The sequence below is a fragment of the Ambystoma mexicanum genome, chromosome 5p (assembly GCF_040938575.1).
Source record: "Ambystoma mexicanum isolate Mex_15411 chromosome 5p, UKY_AmexF1_1, whole genome shotgun sequence".
NCBI classification, from domain to species: Eukaryota; Metazoa; Chordata; class Amphibia; order Caudata; family Ambystomatidae; genus Ambystoma; species Ambystoma mexicanum.
Window position 1 is genome coordinate 967,567,180 of NC_090930.1, and position 17,459 is coordinate 967,584,638.

The window sequence follows — 17,459 nt, forward strand, 5'->3', positions numbered from 1 at the left end:
GCATCTAAAGGTTGGCAAGGAGCACTATTGTAGGGAGAGAGGGGCTGATTCAATATAAAGAAGCACCTACTGGCATTTTCTTGGTGTGACTGAAATTGAGGATGAGTTGCCTTCATGATTTGAAAAAATAAAGGAAATAAGTGAATAAATAGCAAATAAGATCATACCTCAACTAATATGGAGGAAGACAGAGCATATCTAAGGAGGAACTTTACTATGTCTGTACAACCGCCTATACCATTGTTAGCGTATCCTGGGAAACGCAGCATGAAATGGGAATTGTCGAGAGTACTGCTTGAGGCTTACTTACATGCTAAGAATGGTGACGAGTTAAGAGCTTCAAAGAAACTGTCATTGTTGAAAATTGTGACTGAAGTGGGAGTAGTGAAGCTCATGAAACACTTACCTCCAGGTCTGGAGGAGGAAGATAAAGATCTATTTACCATATGGATAGCGAGTCTAGAAGAGCGGTTCGCAGAGAAAACCAATGTCATTTTTGAACAGTCAATTTTTATTCACGAAAGCAGATGCTTGCAGAAGGTATTGATGACTATGTGGGATCATCAAGAGGTTTGGAGGCAAAGTGTGAATTTGAAAAAATATCCTCTGATCAAGTGCTGTGGGATCAGATATTGGTGAATATGTTGAACAAGAAGATGAGAGAGAGAGACTTTGGACTTGAGCCAATTCTGATTTACATTCCACAATAGAGATAGCCAGGAGCATAGCAGCATCAGAGCTAATCATGAAAACACTTGAAGGATAGAAGAACAATGACTTGTACAACTTTGGGCCATTCAAGAAGGTGATACAAAGAGGAGGAAGGGATGTACCCAACCAAGAGGTGACAAGAGATATTGGTTTAGGTGTGGAATGGAGGATCATCTTGCTAATAACCAGAACTGTCCAGCATTGAAAGACTGATTGAATTGTGTTCGCAAAGAACAATTCTCAAGCATGTGTTCTGTGAGGCAGAATAACAAGGTGCATTACATTGAAGGGAATGTTCTCAGCAATGAGGATGGCACAGCTGATTATTTTTTAATGGTACATGGAGGTCTTGATCAGGATAACCGCCAAAGACTTTGGTGCTGGGATTCATTTGATGGACACAAGAAGAGAGTAATGGTAGATTCATGTTCAAAGTACACCATTTTGGGGTTGGAGGACTTCAAGGACGTTTTTGGTGTAAAATCTTCACACCTGATATCAATGCAGGAGGATATGGAGGTGGCAAAATTGACATTTTAGGCTATGTGCTCTGTGACATCGAATATAATGGCAGAAAAAAATGTGAGCTAAAGTATATATGGCAGAATCTGGAGCACCCATTCTGAGATGGAGCAAGGAGAGTTACAGTTGAAGTTGCTTCCTGAAGAAGACGTACAAGCGCTGTGTAGGAAAGACAAAAGATATGCTTGATGCTTATCCAACATTATTTAAGAAAGAGTTTGGCATGTTGAGCGAATTTGAGCATGAGATAAAGTTGAAGGAGGGTGCAGTGCCTGTGAGAAGTAAAGTGTGCATGGTACCCATTACAGCGAGGAAACATTTGGATTTACTTTTAAAGGACATGGTAAAAGATGATATAATAATGGAAACCATTGAGTGTGCAGAATGGGTGTCTCCTGTTGTTCTGACAAGGACAGTTGATGAAAGGGTAGGTTATGTGTGGCTGATTGTCATCCTCAACCTAATCTGCAAGAGATACAGATGTTTTTGGGTGAGGCAAGAGTTTTCAGCACCTTGGCTATGACGAGCGCATATCATCAGATGAAGTTACAAAAACCCTCTAATACATTAGCATCTTTTATAGCACCTAATGGTCTGAATTCATTTAAGAGGATGCCGTTTGGTTTGGTGAGTGCCTCTTCTGTGTTCCAGAGAATTATGCATAATATTTCAAAGGGTCACATGGTGTGTTGGCATGTCAGGATGATGTTTTCAGCACAACTGTTTTCTCAAGTAGCAATTTTGGAAGGTAGTTGCATGACCCAAAAAGGTGAAAAATGCAGGTTTGGTGTGAAGGAAGTACAGTAGTTATGACACTGTATTTCAGGAACGGCATCACACCAAAAGAGAATCACATTGATGCAATACAACGAGCACCAGCTCTGGGGAATGTGGAATAGTTGATTTCATTTCTGGGGTTGACAGAATTTTACTTGAGAGTTGTGGAGCTTTTTGCACACAAAACATAACCTTTCAAGAAATTACTTAGAAAAGGTACAGTGTTTGCGTGGACTGAAGTGGAAGAAAAATGTTTCAAGAAGAAGAAATTAAAGTGACTTTACCACTCAAAATGTTTGAGAGTGGGAAAAGATGCATGTTGGATGTGGACGTGAACAGTTACGGCTTGTGTACTATTGCAGAAAAAGAACAGACCGTTACTGATGGTAGCACGTGCATCTAGAACATTAACTGAGGGTGAACAGATATTTTCAGTTATTGAAAAGGGGGCCCTAGCCTGTACTGGGTAGTGGAACATTGTATGATGTTTTGTGGGGGATCAAAACAGACCATAAGCCATTGTTACATGTGTTGGCAGCAGGAGGAGGCACACACCTTTCAGCTAGACTTCAGAGATTGGTATTCAAACTTCAAAGTTATACATTTAAAACAGAATACATACCTGGAAAGGATAATGTGCAGGCCGATATTTTCTGTCGAGATAACCAATGGATGTATCTGAAGGCATTATTGAAGATGATTGTGAAGTGGCATGAATAGGTGATGAAGAGCAGATAAATACTGAAGTGGGGTGGTTTGGTGAAAATGCGATCTCAAGAGATGAATGGCATGAAGAAGGAAAGAAGGATGAGGTATTAAGGCCAGCCAAGGAGTTTTGTGTCAAGGGTTGCCCATCAGAGAGAGTAATGAGACTTAAGCTCATTGAGGAAAATTGGTAAGGAAATTTGTGTTCCGGGCAAATGTGTTGTGAGAGGTGAGGTGTTGATTCTCCATAGGTCATGGAGGGTGAGAATAATCAGAATTGCGCATGAGGGTCATTTGGTATCTAGGCTACCAAGAGAAGATTAAGGGCAGATTTTTGGTACCGAGCATGGATTTGGAAATAGATAAAGTTGTGAGATTAAACATACCGTGTCATAATAGTGACAAGGGCATTACTACAAGAGTGAGTCCAATGATCCCTGTGGATTTGTCTGTTGGGCTGTGGAACAAATGAGCTACAGATATAGCAGATCCTTTCCAAGTATTGCCATAAGAGTGCAAATATTTGGTGTGCGTGATGGATTAATACTCAAAGTGGCCTGTTGTTCAACCCATGAGGGAGATGAATACTATGAATGTGATGACTCTTTTAGAAAAACTATTTACGAATGAAGGTGCACCAGAGAAAATTGTGTCAGCCAACAAAGTACAGTTTAAATTGCAAGAGATGGGGGAATTCTTGAGTGAACACAATGTGAAACGTGTGTACATCCTTATATCATCCACAATCTAATGTTCGAGAGATTTACTAGGAGATTGACGGAGTTGGTCCAGATGTGTGTGCAGAAGAACTGGAACTTCAAGAGAGTGCTCATTACATTCCTGGTGTCTTACAAAACTACTCCCCTCAGTGTAATGGAGGTATCGCCTTTCATTAGGTTGTGTCCTGGACGGGTGAGAGATGAAGGAAGACAATACAAGTTGGATGAAGAAATGCAATGAGAGGTACGAGAGAGAGAAGGCTTTAAACAAGGTGAGCAGAAGAATTACACTGATGGTAAACGAGGTGCCAAAATGCTTGGAATAAGATAAGGAGATTGGGTCAGAATAAAGTTGCCTGGGAAAACGGTTATGGGGTTGTTGAGATTTTCAAGTTCCAAAAGAGTGAGCGAGTCTAGGGGATCATGTTTGCATTTGGAAAACGGGGAAGATGGAATATGAATAGGATAACAACTATTCCGGCCGGAAGAAGTGACCGGGATGAAAGAATGTGTGGTTTATTGCAGGAGTTGGTGAATAACCATAGAGAGAATGAGCATGAGGACCACTCCTGTTGTTGAGGGGGATCACGTACAAGAGAATGGCACTAAGGGTGTGCAAGAAGAAGGGAGTGATTATCACGGGGTGCAATCCAGAGGAAGTTCAAGATCCATAATGAGGGGTCCGCCTGTGAAATTTAAAGATTATGCAATGTACTAAAGTCCTATTCCCACTTGTTGTTAATGTATTTGTATTTGTATTTATTTATTTATTTATTTATTTATATTGCGCACCTAACCCCTAGAGGGGTAGCAAGGTGCAGAGGCAACAAGAGGATTGCAAAGCTTGGTTACATACAAGGAATGAAGTCCAGCCGTGGTTACAGTGCTGGACGCGTCAAAAAAGAAACTGTGCACGCCAATGAGGCGTGGGATACAGAAATATACAATATAAGCAATACTATATACAATAAATCGGTTGCCTCATGACAAGATATCTGCACTGAGCGGTTGACAACCTAAATGTACATATCTACAATCATAGTGGTGGAGCATCAGGGCAGCAAGAGAGCAAGAGGTCTTTATGTGCCATGAATCTTAAGCCAATGGATGGTCTTAGTTCTGAATAGGCGGTAGGGGAGGTCCTCCCTGCAAGGAGGTGGAAGGGAGTTCCAGTATTGTGCTGCTTTAACCGGAAAGCTGTTCCCACCCAACAAGGAGCGTTTAAACCTGGGCACCAGGAGGAGATTGGAGTTGGCCATTCTAGAGGGGCGAGAGGAAGTAGGTCTGGTGAATCTAGTGATAAGGTATTGAGGGGCTGCTTGGTGGAGGCATTTGTGGGTCAGGGAAACCGATTTGAGGAATATTTTGTCTTTGGTTGAAAGCCAGTTGACAGACCTTCTAGAATCAGAGATGTGGGCTTTCTTTGGGATACTGAGGGCCGCTCTTAGGGTGTTATTTTGAAGGATCTGAATTTTGTTCGTAATATATTTGTTGCATCCTACATAGAGTGCGTTACAATAGTCCAACTTGGACAGGATCAGAGCCCTGGCTAGGGTGATACAGTTAGACTGGGAGAGAAAAGTTTTGGCTGCTCTGATGAGTTTGCATATATAAGATGTGGCGGATGCCATAGCATTAACTTGTTTTTGTAAGGTGAGAGTGGAGTCTGGCTAGAAGCCAAGGGTTTTGACCTGCTTGGCTACCGTGATCTTATTGTTGTCAATTACGAAGGAGGAGTAGTTTTGGTCGAGTTTGTTAAGGTTATGTGTGGACCCTAGAATGAGGAGTTCTGTTTTGTTGTCATTCAGGCATAGGCCGTGAGAGGCCATCCATAGAGGAAGATGTGTCATATCTTTGGGTAACGCTGGTCTTCCTCGCCACGTGACCTGCGTGAGCCATGGAACATTTGGGAGAGGACGGTTGGGCCAGAGGCTCTGGATCTGTCCACCGCGGCCGCCTCTCTCCCTCCATTCTGTTGCATGTTAATAAAAGCTTTTATATAAGTACCTCTCTCCAGTTATCTTTCTTCCCCCAAAATGGCATGCAATGAATAACAGTCACGTTTATAAGTAGCAAACTTTGCAGTTGGTTCTCCAGGTAGTACTGAGGGTACAGTTGATTGTCATCACAACATAAGCCCAGCAGGGATGCCACATGCCTGCTTAGCACTGGGAAGCTAGTGCAAAGATGGCTGAATGGATATCTTGACAGGACCCCACAAACCGTCCTTCTTCACAATGGTGAAACAATGTATAGCTTTGGCACACAGTTTTTGTTCCCTCTCACCCACTTATGGCTTTGGGTATCGTTTTCACAAGTTTCTTGATGCACCTGCACATTTAGATTTACTGTTCACCATTTTAAGTCCTGTACAATCTATTTCATGTTTGCATCTTGTAGGCTGTCACAGACCTTCAAATGTGGGGCAGGAGGGAAGGTAGTGCTTACTTCTGAACGTTCATTGTATTGCCTATCTGTGGGAACTCTGTGCTTGACGTAAACATAGGCATGCATTTAATATTGTAAAATTATTTTTTTTTAACCTTTACTTTTCAGAGAGGAAGACACTCATTTTGCAACGGTTTACAAAAATGCATGTATGTGTATTTGAACAATGCTGGGATGGAAATTAGCCTATCCCACCCCCCCAAGCGCTTTAAGGTGAGGCAAATCCCATATGAAATTGTGTAGTGTACAAGGGGACGAGCACCGTACTATGAAACTCAGTGCGGATATAACATAGTACGAGCGATAGATGCATAACCCTAGTGTGCACATAGAAAGAAACGCCATCTTGTAATTATGGTGGATACATAGTCTTGCATGGCCACGCTGCACAATTCTTAGCTCCATGAAAGACTCCTCTAGGCCCAGATCATTAAGACAGGATGGGTCCGCCTAACCAGTTCTCACAGGAGCGGTCTCTTGTCCCTCCATTGTTGAAATTACTTAGAATATCACTGGGAGGAATGTGCCCTGCAAGGCCGTGAGACAACACCAGGCTACTCACAGTGCCCATTCATCAGAGCCAGGCTGCCAGCAGGTCTCTAACCCAAAGCCTACCGAGAGCCCTGGCCAACCCCCCTGACCTGATCCACACCACCCTGCATTCTAAGATAGTGAATGACCCCAGCCCAAATCATAAACCTACTGGCCATAAAAGATCTAAGCATGAGCAACTGTTTCACCTCGCCACATAAATACATCCTTTGTAACAGGAGGTACAGGGAGGAATAAATTATAGATCAAAACGAGGGTGGAAGTCTAGGGTGCGAGAGGAGCGGTATCAACAAAGTACAGAATGTGTGGGTCAGTGTGACTTTATTTCTTCCTCCCTACCCCCTGGCACCAGCCCCAAGCCTCCCAGGTGCATGCCATAGTAATGTATCATTAGGCTTGGCGTATAATAGTTTTTACAATGTAACCTATGAGAGACCTGACCTCCACTCCACAGAGAGCCCAGCTGACCCACGTGAGAACTGACAGACGGCAGAGAACGTTAAACAACTGTAGCCTTGCATCCCCTATGGAGCAGGTCCATGTATAGGGCCCCACCAACCAGGCTTGCAAATTTTGACTGATAATGTGTTGTTCATGCAGAATGTTCTCGAGCAGCTGATCCTTTGCTGATATCTTTGTATTCTGTACAATTAAACCTTGTTATCCTTGCAAGCTACCTCTTGGGCTATTTCCTTAGAGGGTTGCATTCATTCTGGCGGCGTACACAGTGACTTCCCTTTAACATGAAAGTGTTTGCTTAACAGTGTATGTGTGTGTTGATTAGAAAGAACTCCAATGAAAATGGTGAGTAGTGCCAATAAAACCAATGAGGTACTGGCTGTTTTGCACATTAAAGCGCAGTTTGGAAACACAATGACCAAACAGCGTTAAATCTGTCATATATATATATATATATATATATATATATATATATATATATATATCTGTGATAGTTGTCTGAATGAATCAATGAATAGCTAATGCATGCTTCGTTTGGTACAAAATAGATATTTCCCCTCTGCGAAGGGTACAGTGAGCTAAAACGTCATTGTAGACCAGTGGTATTACATTTTTTTATGCCGAGCTCCCATTGACTAACAATATTGCTGCTAAGCCCCCCATAATGTGATTTCTACTTAGGTTTTCTATTAAAATCAATCGCTGTACTCCCTTTCGGAACAGCCTCACGCCCCCCTGGAAACCTTTCGGGGCCCCTCCAGTGGGGCCAGCCCCACAGTATGAAGAACACTGTGGTAGACCCTCCTGAGTGGAAAAAATTCCATAGAAGAGGATATTTGACCCATGTTCATTCTTGGTAGAGGGGCTCCCACGCACCTTTAAGTAATCCAGGGTAATCCAGACGTGGACCCCTTGCTCACTGTGCTTAGAGAGGCACAGTTTCACCTCACTGATGAGGCCTGACTAGGCCCAAACACGTGTCTGGGGTTACTGATGGTACTCTTGTTCAGAGGAGAATTGCCTAGCATTTCAGTGCTGGGCTGCCCTTGTTGGTGGGACAGAGACCGATATGCAAATGAAAATGTCTCCTCTGTGAAGGGTACAGTGAGCTAAAACATGGTTACAGATCCCCTGAGTGGAAGAAATTTCATAGAACCTGGTATTGTACCCATGTTCATGCTACTTCTTTATAACTTTGCAAAACTTGGGGTTTCACCCTATGTAACCAGTGTAATCCAGACGTGGACCGCTTGCTCACGGTGCTTAGAGAGGTACAGATTCAACTCTCTTATGAGACCAGACCAGCCCGAAGCACGTGTCTGGGGTTGCTGATGGTACTCTTGTTCGGAGTAGAATTGTCTAGCATTTTTCTCCTCTCTGAATAGTACAGTCAGCTAGACCCTCCCGAGTGGAAGCAATTCCATAGAACAGGGTATTTGACCCATGTTCGTTCTCGGTAAAGGGGTTCCCACACTCCTTTGTAACCTGGTATGCATTTCCTATTTTGTCTTTTCCTTTAATAAAAAAAAAAGTCACCATAACAATAAAGTTTTTGTATATATCAAGCATCTATACGAGCTTGGCCAGCGAAGGTGTTAGCTGTCAGTGCAGAATTACTTCTAACAGCTCGAAATCACTCGAACATTGTTGTGAAGTCGGACTCAGAGAAACAAAATTACCTTTATATTTATGCTCCTATGGTAATCTGCCACCCTACGCAAGGGACTAGTTGGCCTTAATGTAAATAAATCTCTTGTTGCAGAGCAAAATCGGAAACCCAAAGAAATGTTCCAGTTGTGGTAAGCTATGCAACCATAACTCGAGCCCTGAGCAGGCACTGCTTAGACTAACAACTAGGACACAAAAAATGACATCACAAATAGCATTCATCAATGACATCACTAATTTGTAACAATCCTAAGAAAAATACCTTACAATGTGTTGTGTTTAGGTGATTGCTACTGTGAGAAACCTGAAGATGTCTCCCTAACTAGTAGCCGAGAATCTGTCATCCAGGTGGCCAGCCTATGGCCATCGCTATTGGATCCAGTTCATAGGGGTGGACCAGTGCGGAGGATCACATGGATGGGGAGCGGAGCGGGAACACCAACGAGTGAGACGTGGTATTCCCCTTATCAGAACCCCTCTTCCCTATCCTACTACATAGGATACTCAGCCTCTCCCCCCCCTTCTAACACAAAAACATGTGCACACTACAAGAGACAACAGACTAACATTGGGGCCCTTAACCCGACATGTCCCAACACAAGGGTCAGGCAAAGTCAGGCAATTAACCAGAATCACTCACATCGGACGGCCCTTTTCCTTCCCCACAAGGATAAAAGGTGGAGCTCGAGAGCACACTACCAGCAAGGCAGACAGCATGACGAGAGAGCTATCCCAGGTTGGCAGTTCAAGAGGAGCAGAAAGGCAGTGAGAACCGAGGGGGTGACAAGGAAAGAACCGACCTTGCCCTTTCCAACCCAGACCCACAATTCCTCTGTGGAAGAAATCATAAAACTTCAAACAAAAGCTAACATGTGCTGCAGCAGATGTCAATGGTACACAGAGTGCGCCTATGCTGATAAGCAGGAGAACAGAAGACCCTTGCTACAGCGGTACCATCCTTGACTCCATATACAAGGAAAACCAAGCGGTTCATCACAGCAGGTGAGTCGAGGGGTGAACTGATAAGAAACCAAACTGTGTTGAATGAAAGTTGCAGTTAAAGTTCAAAGAACTGTGAAGGTTGTAGGGGAAAGCCAGCTGAAAGGGTCTGACACCACGTGGGTGTACGGCGAGAATTGGTTCCCCATTGTTTTTGAAAGTACCAGTAACAGAAGGCTAAGAGAGGGCGATGAGAACAGTGTCATAGTGGTCATACAGAGGACTGGCAAAATCTACTGTACAGTCGAAAGTCTTTGACCAGCAAGTAATGTGATGTATCTTGGTGTGGTATGACACAGGCAGGAATACTCAGGAACCACACCAGAGCCAGTATTGTAGAAAAGGTAAGTCTTCTTTAATGTTACAGGTTACAGTGGGAAAGTAAGATAGGAGATGAGGTGATGTGCTTCTGCTTCCCTTGGCTCTCTCCCTGCCAGTCACCAACCGTCCTCTATGGAATCCTTACACTAGCACCATTCCAGGCCTCGCACCAACACTCCGAGCTCCACTACTCAATCACATAGTCACACAGCACAACATAGCATATATGATGCTAGGATACTACACATCCCCCTCCTTTGAAGAAAAGGAAAAGTATAAACATACATGTGTTAAAAGGAAACAACCCTCGAGGAACATTTCGCCTTATGTCCTGGTCTGCCCCCCAGGACCTCAGGGCTGCCACCCCCAAGCACAACCTGCCCTCTATGAGCAAAACACATCTAACTACCTAACCAAACTATACAATGGCTTTTCTCCTTCTGTAAGGGTCTGCCACACCCAAACCCTGGACCTGCCACGTCCCGGCACAACCTCACCCTAATACAGGACACTCCCGTCGCTGTAATTAAAGCATACTCACTACTTCCAACATCCTATAAAATATCAAAGATAAAACACATGAAGAATAACTATGGTCTCGATGACACTAACCTTGCTAGTAACCAACTATCAACATCACCACCTCTCTCTTCACATATGAAAGAAGGGAAAATAAAGGATAGCCACTCACAACACAAAGATCACAAAAACACGACACAACCACAAAAGGCGTGGTGCGAAAAAAAGTGCACAGACACTACCGTGCAAAACAAACCTTCAGCTAAAACTCCAACAAATTGTAAATATGTGGCACCTGCTAAAAGTTTCACCTACTGAAAAAAAATTCAGTGCAAGCACAACAAGGTGGAAAATGTAGTGCTTCTCCGATGTTAAATAAAAATATTTTATGATAGTAATACTTTATCAACACATTGTGTCCCCTATGACACTCAAAACCTAAATTCTACTGTCTGTGTGCCCAACTCGCAGTAACTCCAACCTATCTAGGCTTTAAACAGAAATTTTTTTTAACATTTCTGCCAACATTAACTACCACTATCTGACACCACAGACTTTAGGAGTCTAAACTACTCACTCCTAACCCCGACACTATAACATCCTACAAGAGACAAAACCAAAACACTAAGAACATTTTTCTAAGTGTAGCCTACTCCTACAACTTCACGCGTACTACCTACGCCTCATCGTCTCCTACAATAGTGTCCTGCTATAGGATGCTTATATATTAAGATCCTCCACGAATAGGATGCTTCTATTTAAAGATCCTCCCCGAACACAAATCACCTATTTGTGTTTAACCTCCAAACACCGGTCTCCCTAGGGTCTCCATAAGGCATCACACCTGGCCAGCATGTGATCCTCACCCTCAACTACATGCGTGCTACCTCTCACACGCCTACTTCTCCCAACGTACGTACTCACGACTGCACACACCCATTGCAATCACATTCACTTCAATCGTGCTACTTCACACACGCACCCAACATACACATGTGTCACACATACCTACAGTTGCATGCTCCAAATGCGCACTCATCTCCAAATGCATTCTACCAATGTTATCCGCATGTAAAATTCACTAAAATTGCATTAGACTTTACATATGCACTCTACGTTTGCCCACTAAATCTCCTCAAAGGGATGATGGACACTAACAGACATGGTGTTGATCAGGCACCATTCTGGAAGTGTGTCATCTCAGAGACAGAATTTTCGTTTTCTAATAATCCCTTATTTGTGCAATATTAACTTCAAAATTACATTTTTTCTGTAAATTGCATAAAACCCCTGTGGACATATCATCTTTAAAGCAAATACATGCATAATTGTTTTCCCAAAATTCACATAAAACTTCATTTTAGAAATATTCTTCCAACCCACTTCAACCTGAGCATATTCAACAACATATCCCTTATATATGCTGTACAGGATGAATAGAAAAAAACGTCGTGCATGTATCTTAAAACTTATACTATTTGTCTGTCGAACACCCTTCCCCTTCAGTAACATCATATACCTCACAGCTCTCCATGCTCAATCCCAAGCATTCACATTCAGAAACATCTAAACACCAATATAGTAAGCACAACACCGACTGGCCTTTGCCGTTGCCATTTAAAATTAATGCGCACTCTGCCATCTTAAAACCGGCATTAAACATATCAAACTAAATCTGGTAAGGCTTAAAGAAACAATGACCCCTTCCCAGCGCAGTCCTGTTCTGTGAATGCTTTAAAAATGAAAACTGGTGGGATGTACTCCAAATGTAGTCCCCTCACGCATTTCACCAATTAATTTGCCTAAACAGTCACTGCATCATTAAATAATTTCTGACAACAAAAAAAAACGCGGAAGTCCGCTCTGCCAGACAACTTCCAATTGTTCCTTTACGAATCTCCATAAAGAAAAACATTTTCCTTTTGCTGCCAGCACGTTGTAAGAGAATAAAAGTACCTCGTAATCTCGTAATCTTCATCGGTAAAACAGTCCACTTAAAATCCATTTTGCGAGCAGCATTTCTCCAGTCTGTACACGCTTCGTCTCCTCATAGGAAACACTTCTATACATTTCAGTTCCGACAGTAGTTAAAGAAAAATCTGTCATTCCTGAAAACCCAAACACGAACTTCACCATGTTCCATAGGGCAGGGAAAGATCTTCACTTCCTCGAAGTGCGTCATCGCGTGTAACGCACGGCTTAGGGCCTATGTTCCCAAGAGTTTCTCCGACGACACTTTCCAGCGTTGTGAGGACCTTTCCTCTAATTCTTCTCTCCGAGCACGGAGACGGGGAACTATGGTGCCGGGCCTCTTTCCCTGCGTTCCAGTCCAACGGACATGTTGGAAAGCAACTAAGGGAGGGCCTGCTGGGCGCGCGCACCACCCACAGCCCTCATGGACCCTGTCCATGGCCCAAACTCTGGCGCCGCGCACCTTTCCCCACAGTACCTCTTGTGCTGGTCATTTTCAGCAAACGCCCGCATTATTTTCTTAATTTTCTCACTGCCGTATCGCGCTCTCTGCATATGCTGCTGCCCATCCTTCAGTTTGTATGCCAGCATCACAGCTTCATATGGCTGCCTGCAAGGATGTGCTTCCACAGTTCCTTGTGCCCTGCAGGGCTTACACCGCCCGAAGTCCTCACAAGACTTCCAGGTAGCATGGACTCCTCTGCTCCCAACATGCTACGGCCTCCGCCTCAACTTGTATGGACTCTGCTTCCCACATGGTCCGACATCACCTCTGAGGCCTCTCTTCTCCGTCTCTCTGGATCTCCTTCTCCAGATTTTCACTGCTTCCCACTGTCCTCCAGGTTCTTAAAATCCTCGTCGCCAAATGATGTATCTTGGTGTGGTATGACACAGGCAGGAATACTCAGGAACCACACCAGAGCCAGTATTGTAGAAAAGGTAAGTCTTCTTTAATGTTACAGGTTACAGTGGGAAAGTAAGATAGGAGATGAGGTGATGTGCTTCTGCTTCCCTTGGCTCTCTCCCTGCCAGTCACCAACCGTCCTCTATGGAATCCTTACACTAGCACCATTCCAGGCCTCGCACCAACACTCCGAGCTCCACTACTCAATCACATAGTCACACAGCACAACATAGCATATATGATGCTAGGATACTACATAATGTTATGCTAAGGGAAATGAATCCTGCATGGTGAGAGAAAAGATTGGCTAGAGTGAACCCGACGGAGGGATGCTGATAAAAAGGGGTGAAGACTGATGCCTCAATGAACATTTATGCTGACAAGAGTGACCCCGCGAAAGGGAGGTTCACTGTGAACTGTTTGAAAAGACATTAAGAATCTTGAATGCAAAAAGAAAAGATTGGTTAAAAAGAATCCCTTGGAATACAAGCCATAGTGAATCTGGCGAAAGGGGGCTAACATTCAAGAGGAGTCTTTGCCCAGACGAGGGGGGGGCCAGGGGTAATGAAACCTCACCCAAAGAGAGAAGCAAACAATAGCGAAGTGTCTGAGCCCAGAAAAGGGGGACCCAGAGGTGAAAAATAACCACCCCAAGTATAATCAAGAAAGAACTTTTTGTTTTGTTACTTTGGATGCAAGAGACATTTTGTAGGAAATACACTTAACCCCCAGAGGTCCTGGCATCTGAGAACGGAACTGTAGACTTGTGCTGTGCTCCGGAATCCCACCTTGCCCCATGGTAAAAACCTTGGGAAGGGAGACCTCTGGCTACTTCATCCTGACTTATCATTCGTGAACACTTCTTTCTCTCTCAAGAACCTTATCCCGCACTTTTCTGTATTTAGTTGTAAGGATTGGCAATATTTTCTTTTAGTATAGGCCCTTTTATTTTGACAAGATGCCACTAGGACTGCCTTATTATTATGTGATGGTCATAGCTAGCTCCCATCTTAGATTTAGGTTTAGATTAGGTGTCTTTCCAACCAATATATAAAGTTTAATAAACACCCTTGAACTATGATAATTTGTGTCTGTCTTTACTGTTGCCACCATGAGTTCCTTACACTACCAACATATGAAGGGTGATAGGTAGGCCCCTCATGGACTAGTCCATGTATCACAAGATGTAATCATTCAACAGAATCTGTCTACTGAACTTCTCGTGATAATATAGCAATCTAAAATTACATTAATGTAGGCAATGACTGCAGCCTGGACCATAAAGGTGGGGTCATTTTTATCTGGTACATTTGGTCAGTCAAATTAAAAGCCCAAGCCCATAAGGACCTTGAATAATGTTAAACATGGAGCCAAGAGCTGAGCATACGATAATTACTAGACACCTGTGTGGATAGGCACAGACAGGTAACACCTAATGAGTGGGAAATACATACTATGACCAGAAAATTAAACTAAGATTAGAGTCCATCATCATTCATATACAGGACAAAGCTTGCATTATCTGTCTTGGGCATGCAAGGTGAAGGCGTACATCTTTAGCACCTTCAAATTATGATTGTCATGTTTCAATGAAGTACCTCCAGGTCAAGTACACTTCTTAAACTGCTTACTGTCACTAAACAAAAAGAACTTCCTAGGATATGTGATGCCATCAGAGATGTCCTGTGTGTTAGCGTGAGCGGTGCATGGTGGGGGCACGGGTTATGGTTGCATAGCTTATTATAACTTGCACATTTCTTTGCCAACCTTGCCTTGAGACCTGCCACACATTGTGCTCCAGAGGTCCATTGGCCATCAGTGGAGTGACTAACGTTGCATCCTCACATCCACATTCTCAGACTATCCGAATCACTGCATATACTTCAATGCTACAAACTTGTCAATGTGTGGGAGATTGTTGTGAAAAATGAAATGAGCACAAGGGTGAATGTGAATTATATTCGTATGCATGCAACCCTTTTATCAGAAACACACACGTCAAATATAAGGATCCCCGGTAATTCCAAAATGCTGAGTGCTTTTATGGAAAGCATCCTGGAACCATCACTGGTGATATTTGCCTTCCTCCCTCATTCACAAAGCTGTATTTTGAAACAGTGCAATGGAAGTGTACCAGGCTATCCATATTGGAAAGATAACCATCTTTCAGAAGAAAATATGTATGGTTGTTCTAGATTTTTATAATATAACATTCCTATTATCATTGCATTTTATCCTGGAAGTGATCATTCGAAACAAACATTGTAAAATTTAAAAAATAGCCAGTTTACAATGTTAAATAGCTGATTTAGCAAATAAACTGCCCCTCGCCCACCCACCACCCTAAGCTATTTGTTTTTTCCTCTGGTCGTGCAGCTATCAGCAACGGCTTGGTTGGCTCTAGAAAAAGCACACCTGACTATGCATCGCTACCTCACATAGAAAGAGACAGAGTGAGTCAGAGAGAGAGAGAGGGATAGAAAGAACCTTTTATACAATTCAATTCATTCCTTTCTTTAGTAGCTGTTTTTGCAAAAAGAAACATCACCCAGTGAAGATAGCGATTTCTGTTTTTTATGGCTTGCACCCAAGATGCAATGTAAGAAAGGAACTTACCTTGCTGAAGCCCGCTGTGCTTCCCTGGCAGGTGACACCTGGCAGGTAGAAGGGGCGCACCACCCAAGGATTTCCACTGCCTGGACACGACTGAAAGACTCATGCATTTCTTACTTTTCGGTCCCAGTCTTGCATATGTCGTAGATATGACAGTATCACCAGCCCTAAATTCCAAAGATGTTTTCCCCAATAAAGACCTGCATCCTTCCATTTTGTGTTGATCCCAGCTAAAGTGGTCACCTGGGTGCATAATGTCTTTCTTCATAAGGCAATCAGAGGCAGGCAGGCTTATTAGGCATCATTGGTACTGACTAAAGGGCTCGAGGGATAGACCATGTGTGTACCCAGATCGGAATTTCCAAAGTAAGACACTAATCACCTGACAGATAGCCAGATAACCATCGTGAGCTTCGTTCCAGTCTTTCTAGGTGTACCATGATCAAAGCACAATGAATTTCCCTCTCAGGTCCTCACGCCATGAACAATGTGACCACCGGGATGGCTGATCCTCATCAGTAATAGAGCAATCGGCATCATACAGTAAGCATTTTGGGTATAATATGACATCAAGAGGTAATATTCAAATTCTATGAGCTCTCTTTTTGCAGTAAAACTAGTAATCACAGGATAGGATTAAATGCAGACAAACGCACCCAATTCAGAACTGCATGCACTGCACACTGGAGCACTTTATGCAAAGTATCACTCTCAAACAAACATCTAAATGTTTCCCACTCCGGGGGATATGGGTGTGCTGCTAGCGTACTGCTACAAACAATCCTTTGTGAACAGCTGGATCACTGCAATGGGGATTAGTGCCAGGTCTCATCTTCTTGCTCTGGGGGGACATGGAATTTGGGAGCGTGTCTGAACGAACCAATGGTGTGCATTGGCAGACGTAAATAATAGATTTTAGTTTATCATGATGCTTTCCTAGATGTTGCTTTAATGGCTATAGGTTCAAAATAAAGATAATTGACTGACTGGCTCAGTGCTTATCATGTCAGCTACTCGTGCTGCTTCCCAATGACATCAATGAAGGCTAAACAACATAAAGGAAGGACGATATCCCGAGGTAAATGTCAACCATTTCTTCCAAAGAGAACATGTCTACAGCAGTATTCACTGATCCATTAACATGAAGACGGAATTTCCATCTGACCGAAGTAGCTCTTGGCCGACCGACGCCACAAAAGCAAACTGGGACCTGGCGTAACACGAATTTACCACAGCTTTACATAACATTCTTTGGGCATTAGCTGTTACCGGTGGCACAACATGAAGTGAGTTTAATACAGTTACCCTGAGGGAGTTCTGATCACTGCTTGGCCTGCTGTAGGGGTAATGTCTGCGGTAAGCATCTTAAATGTGGTACTCTTGCCAGCTCCGTTCACCCCAAGTAGCCCAAAACACTGGAGAGAAAAGAAAATGTCTGCTTAATTACACTGATGGAACATCACACAGTCACTATCAATCGTACAATGTTTTCAAAATTATTAAATCAAATAGGCCCACATCTTTGGCACTTCATTCCATGAGTAGCTTGCAAATTCTAATTAAGAAAATAT

General features: G+C 43.2%; 1 protein-coding gene across 1 annotated transcript in view; it reads right to left on the minus strand.

Annotated features, from left to right (window-relative positions):
• The window catches only part of ABCA13 (ATP binding cassette subfamily A member 13), a 2,251,223-nt gene that overhangs the window by 662,355 nt on the left and 1,571,409 nt on the right, over positions 1-17,459 (minus strand). Inside the window, exon 41 of the mRNA XM_069613428.1 lies at positions 17,194-17,303. Within this exon, the coding sequence (XP_069469529.1) occupies positions 17,194-17,303 (110 nt within the window). The remainder of the gene's footprint in view (positions 1-17,193; positions 17,304-17,459) is intronic.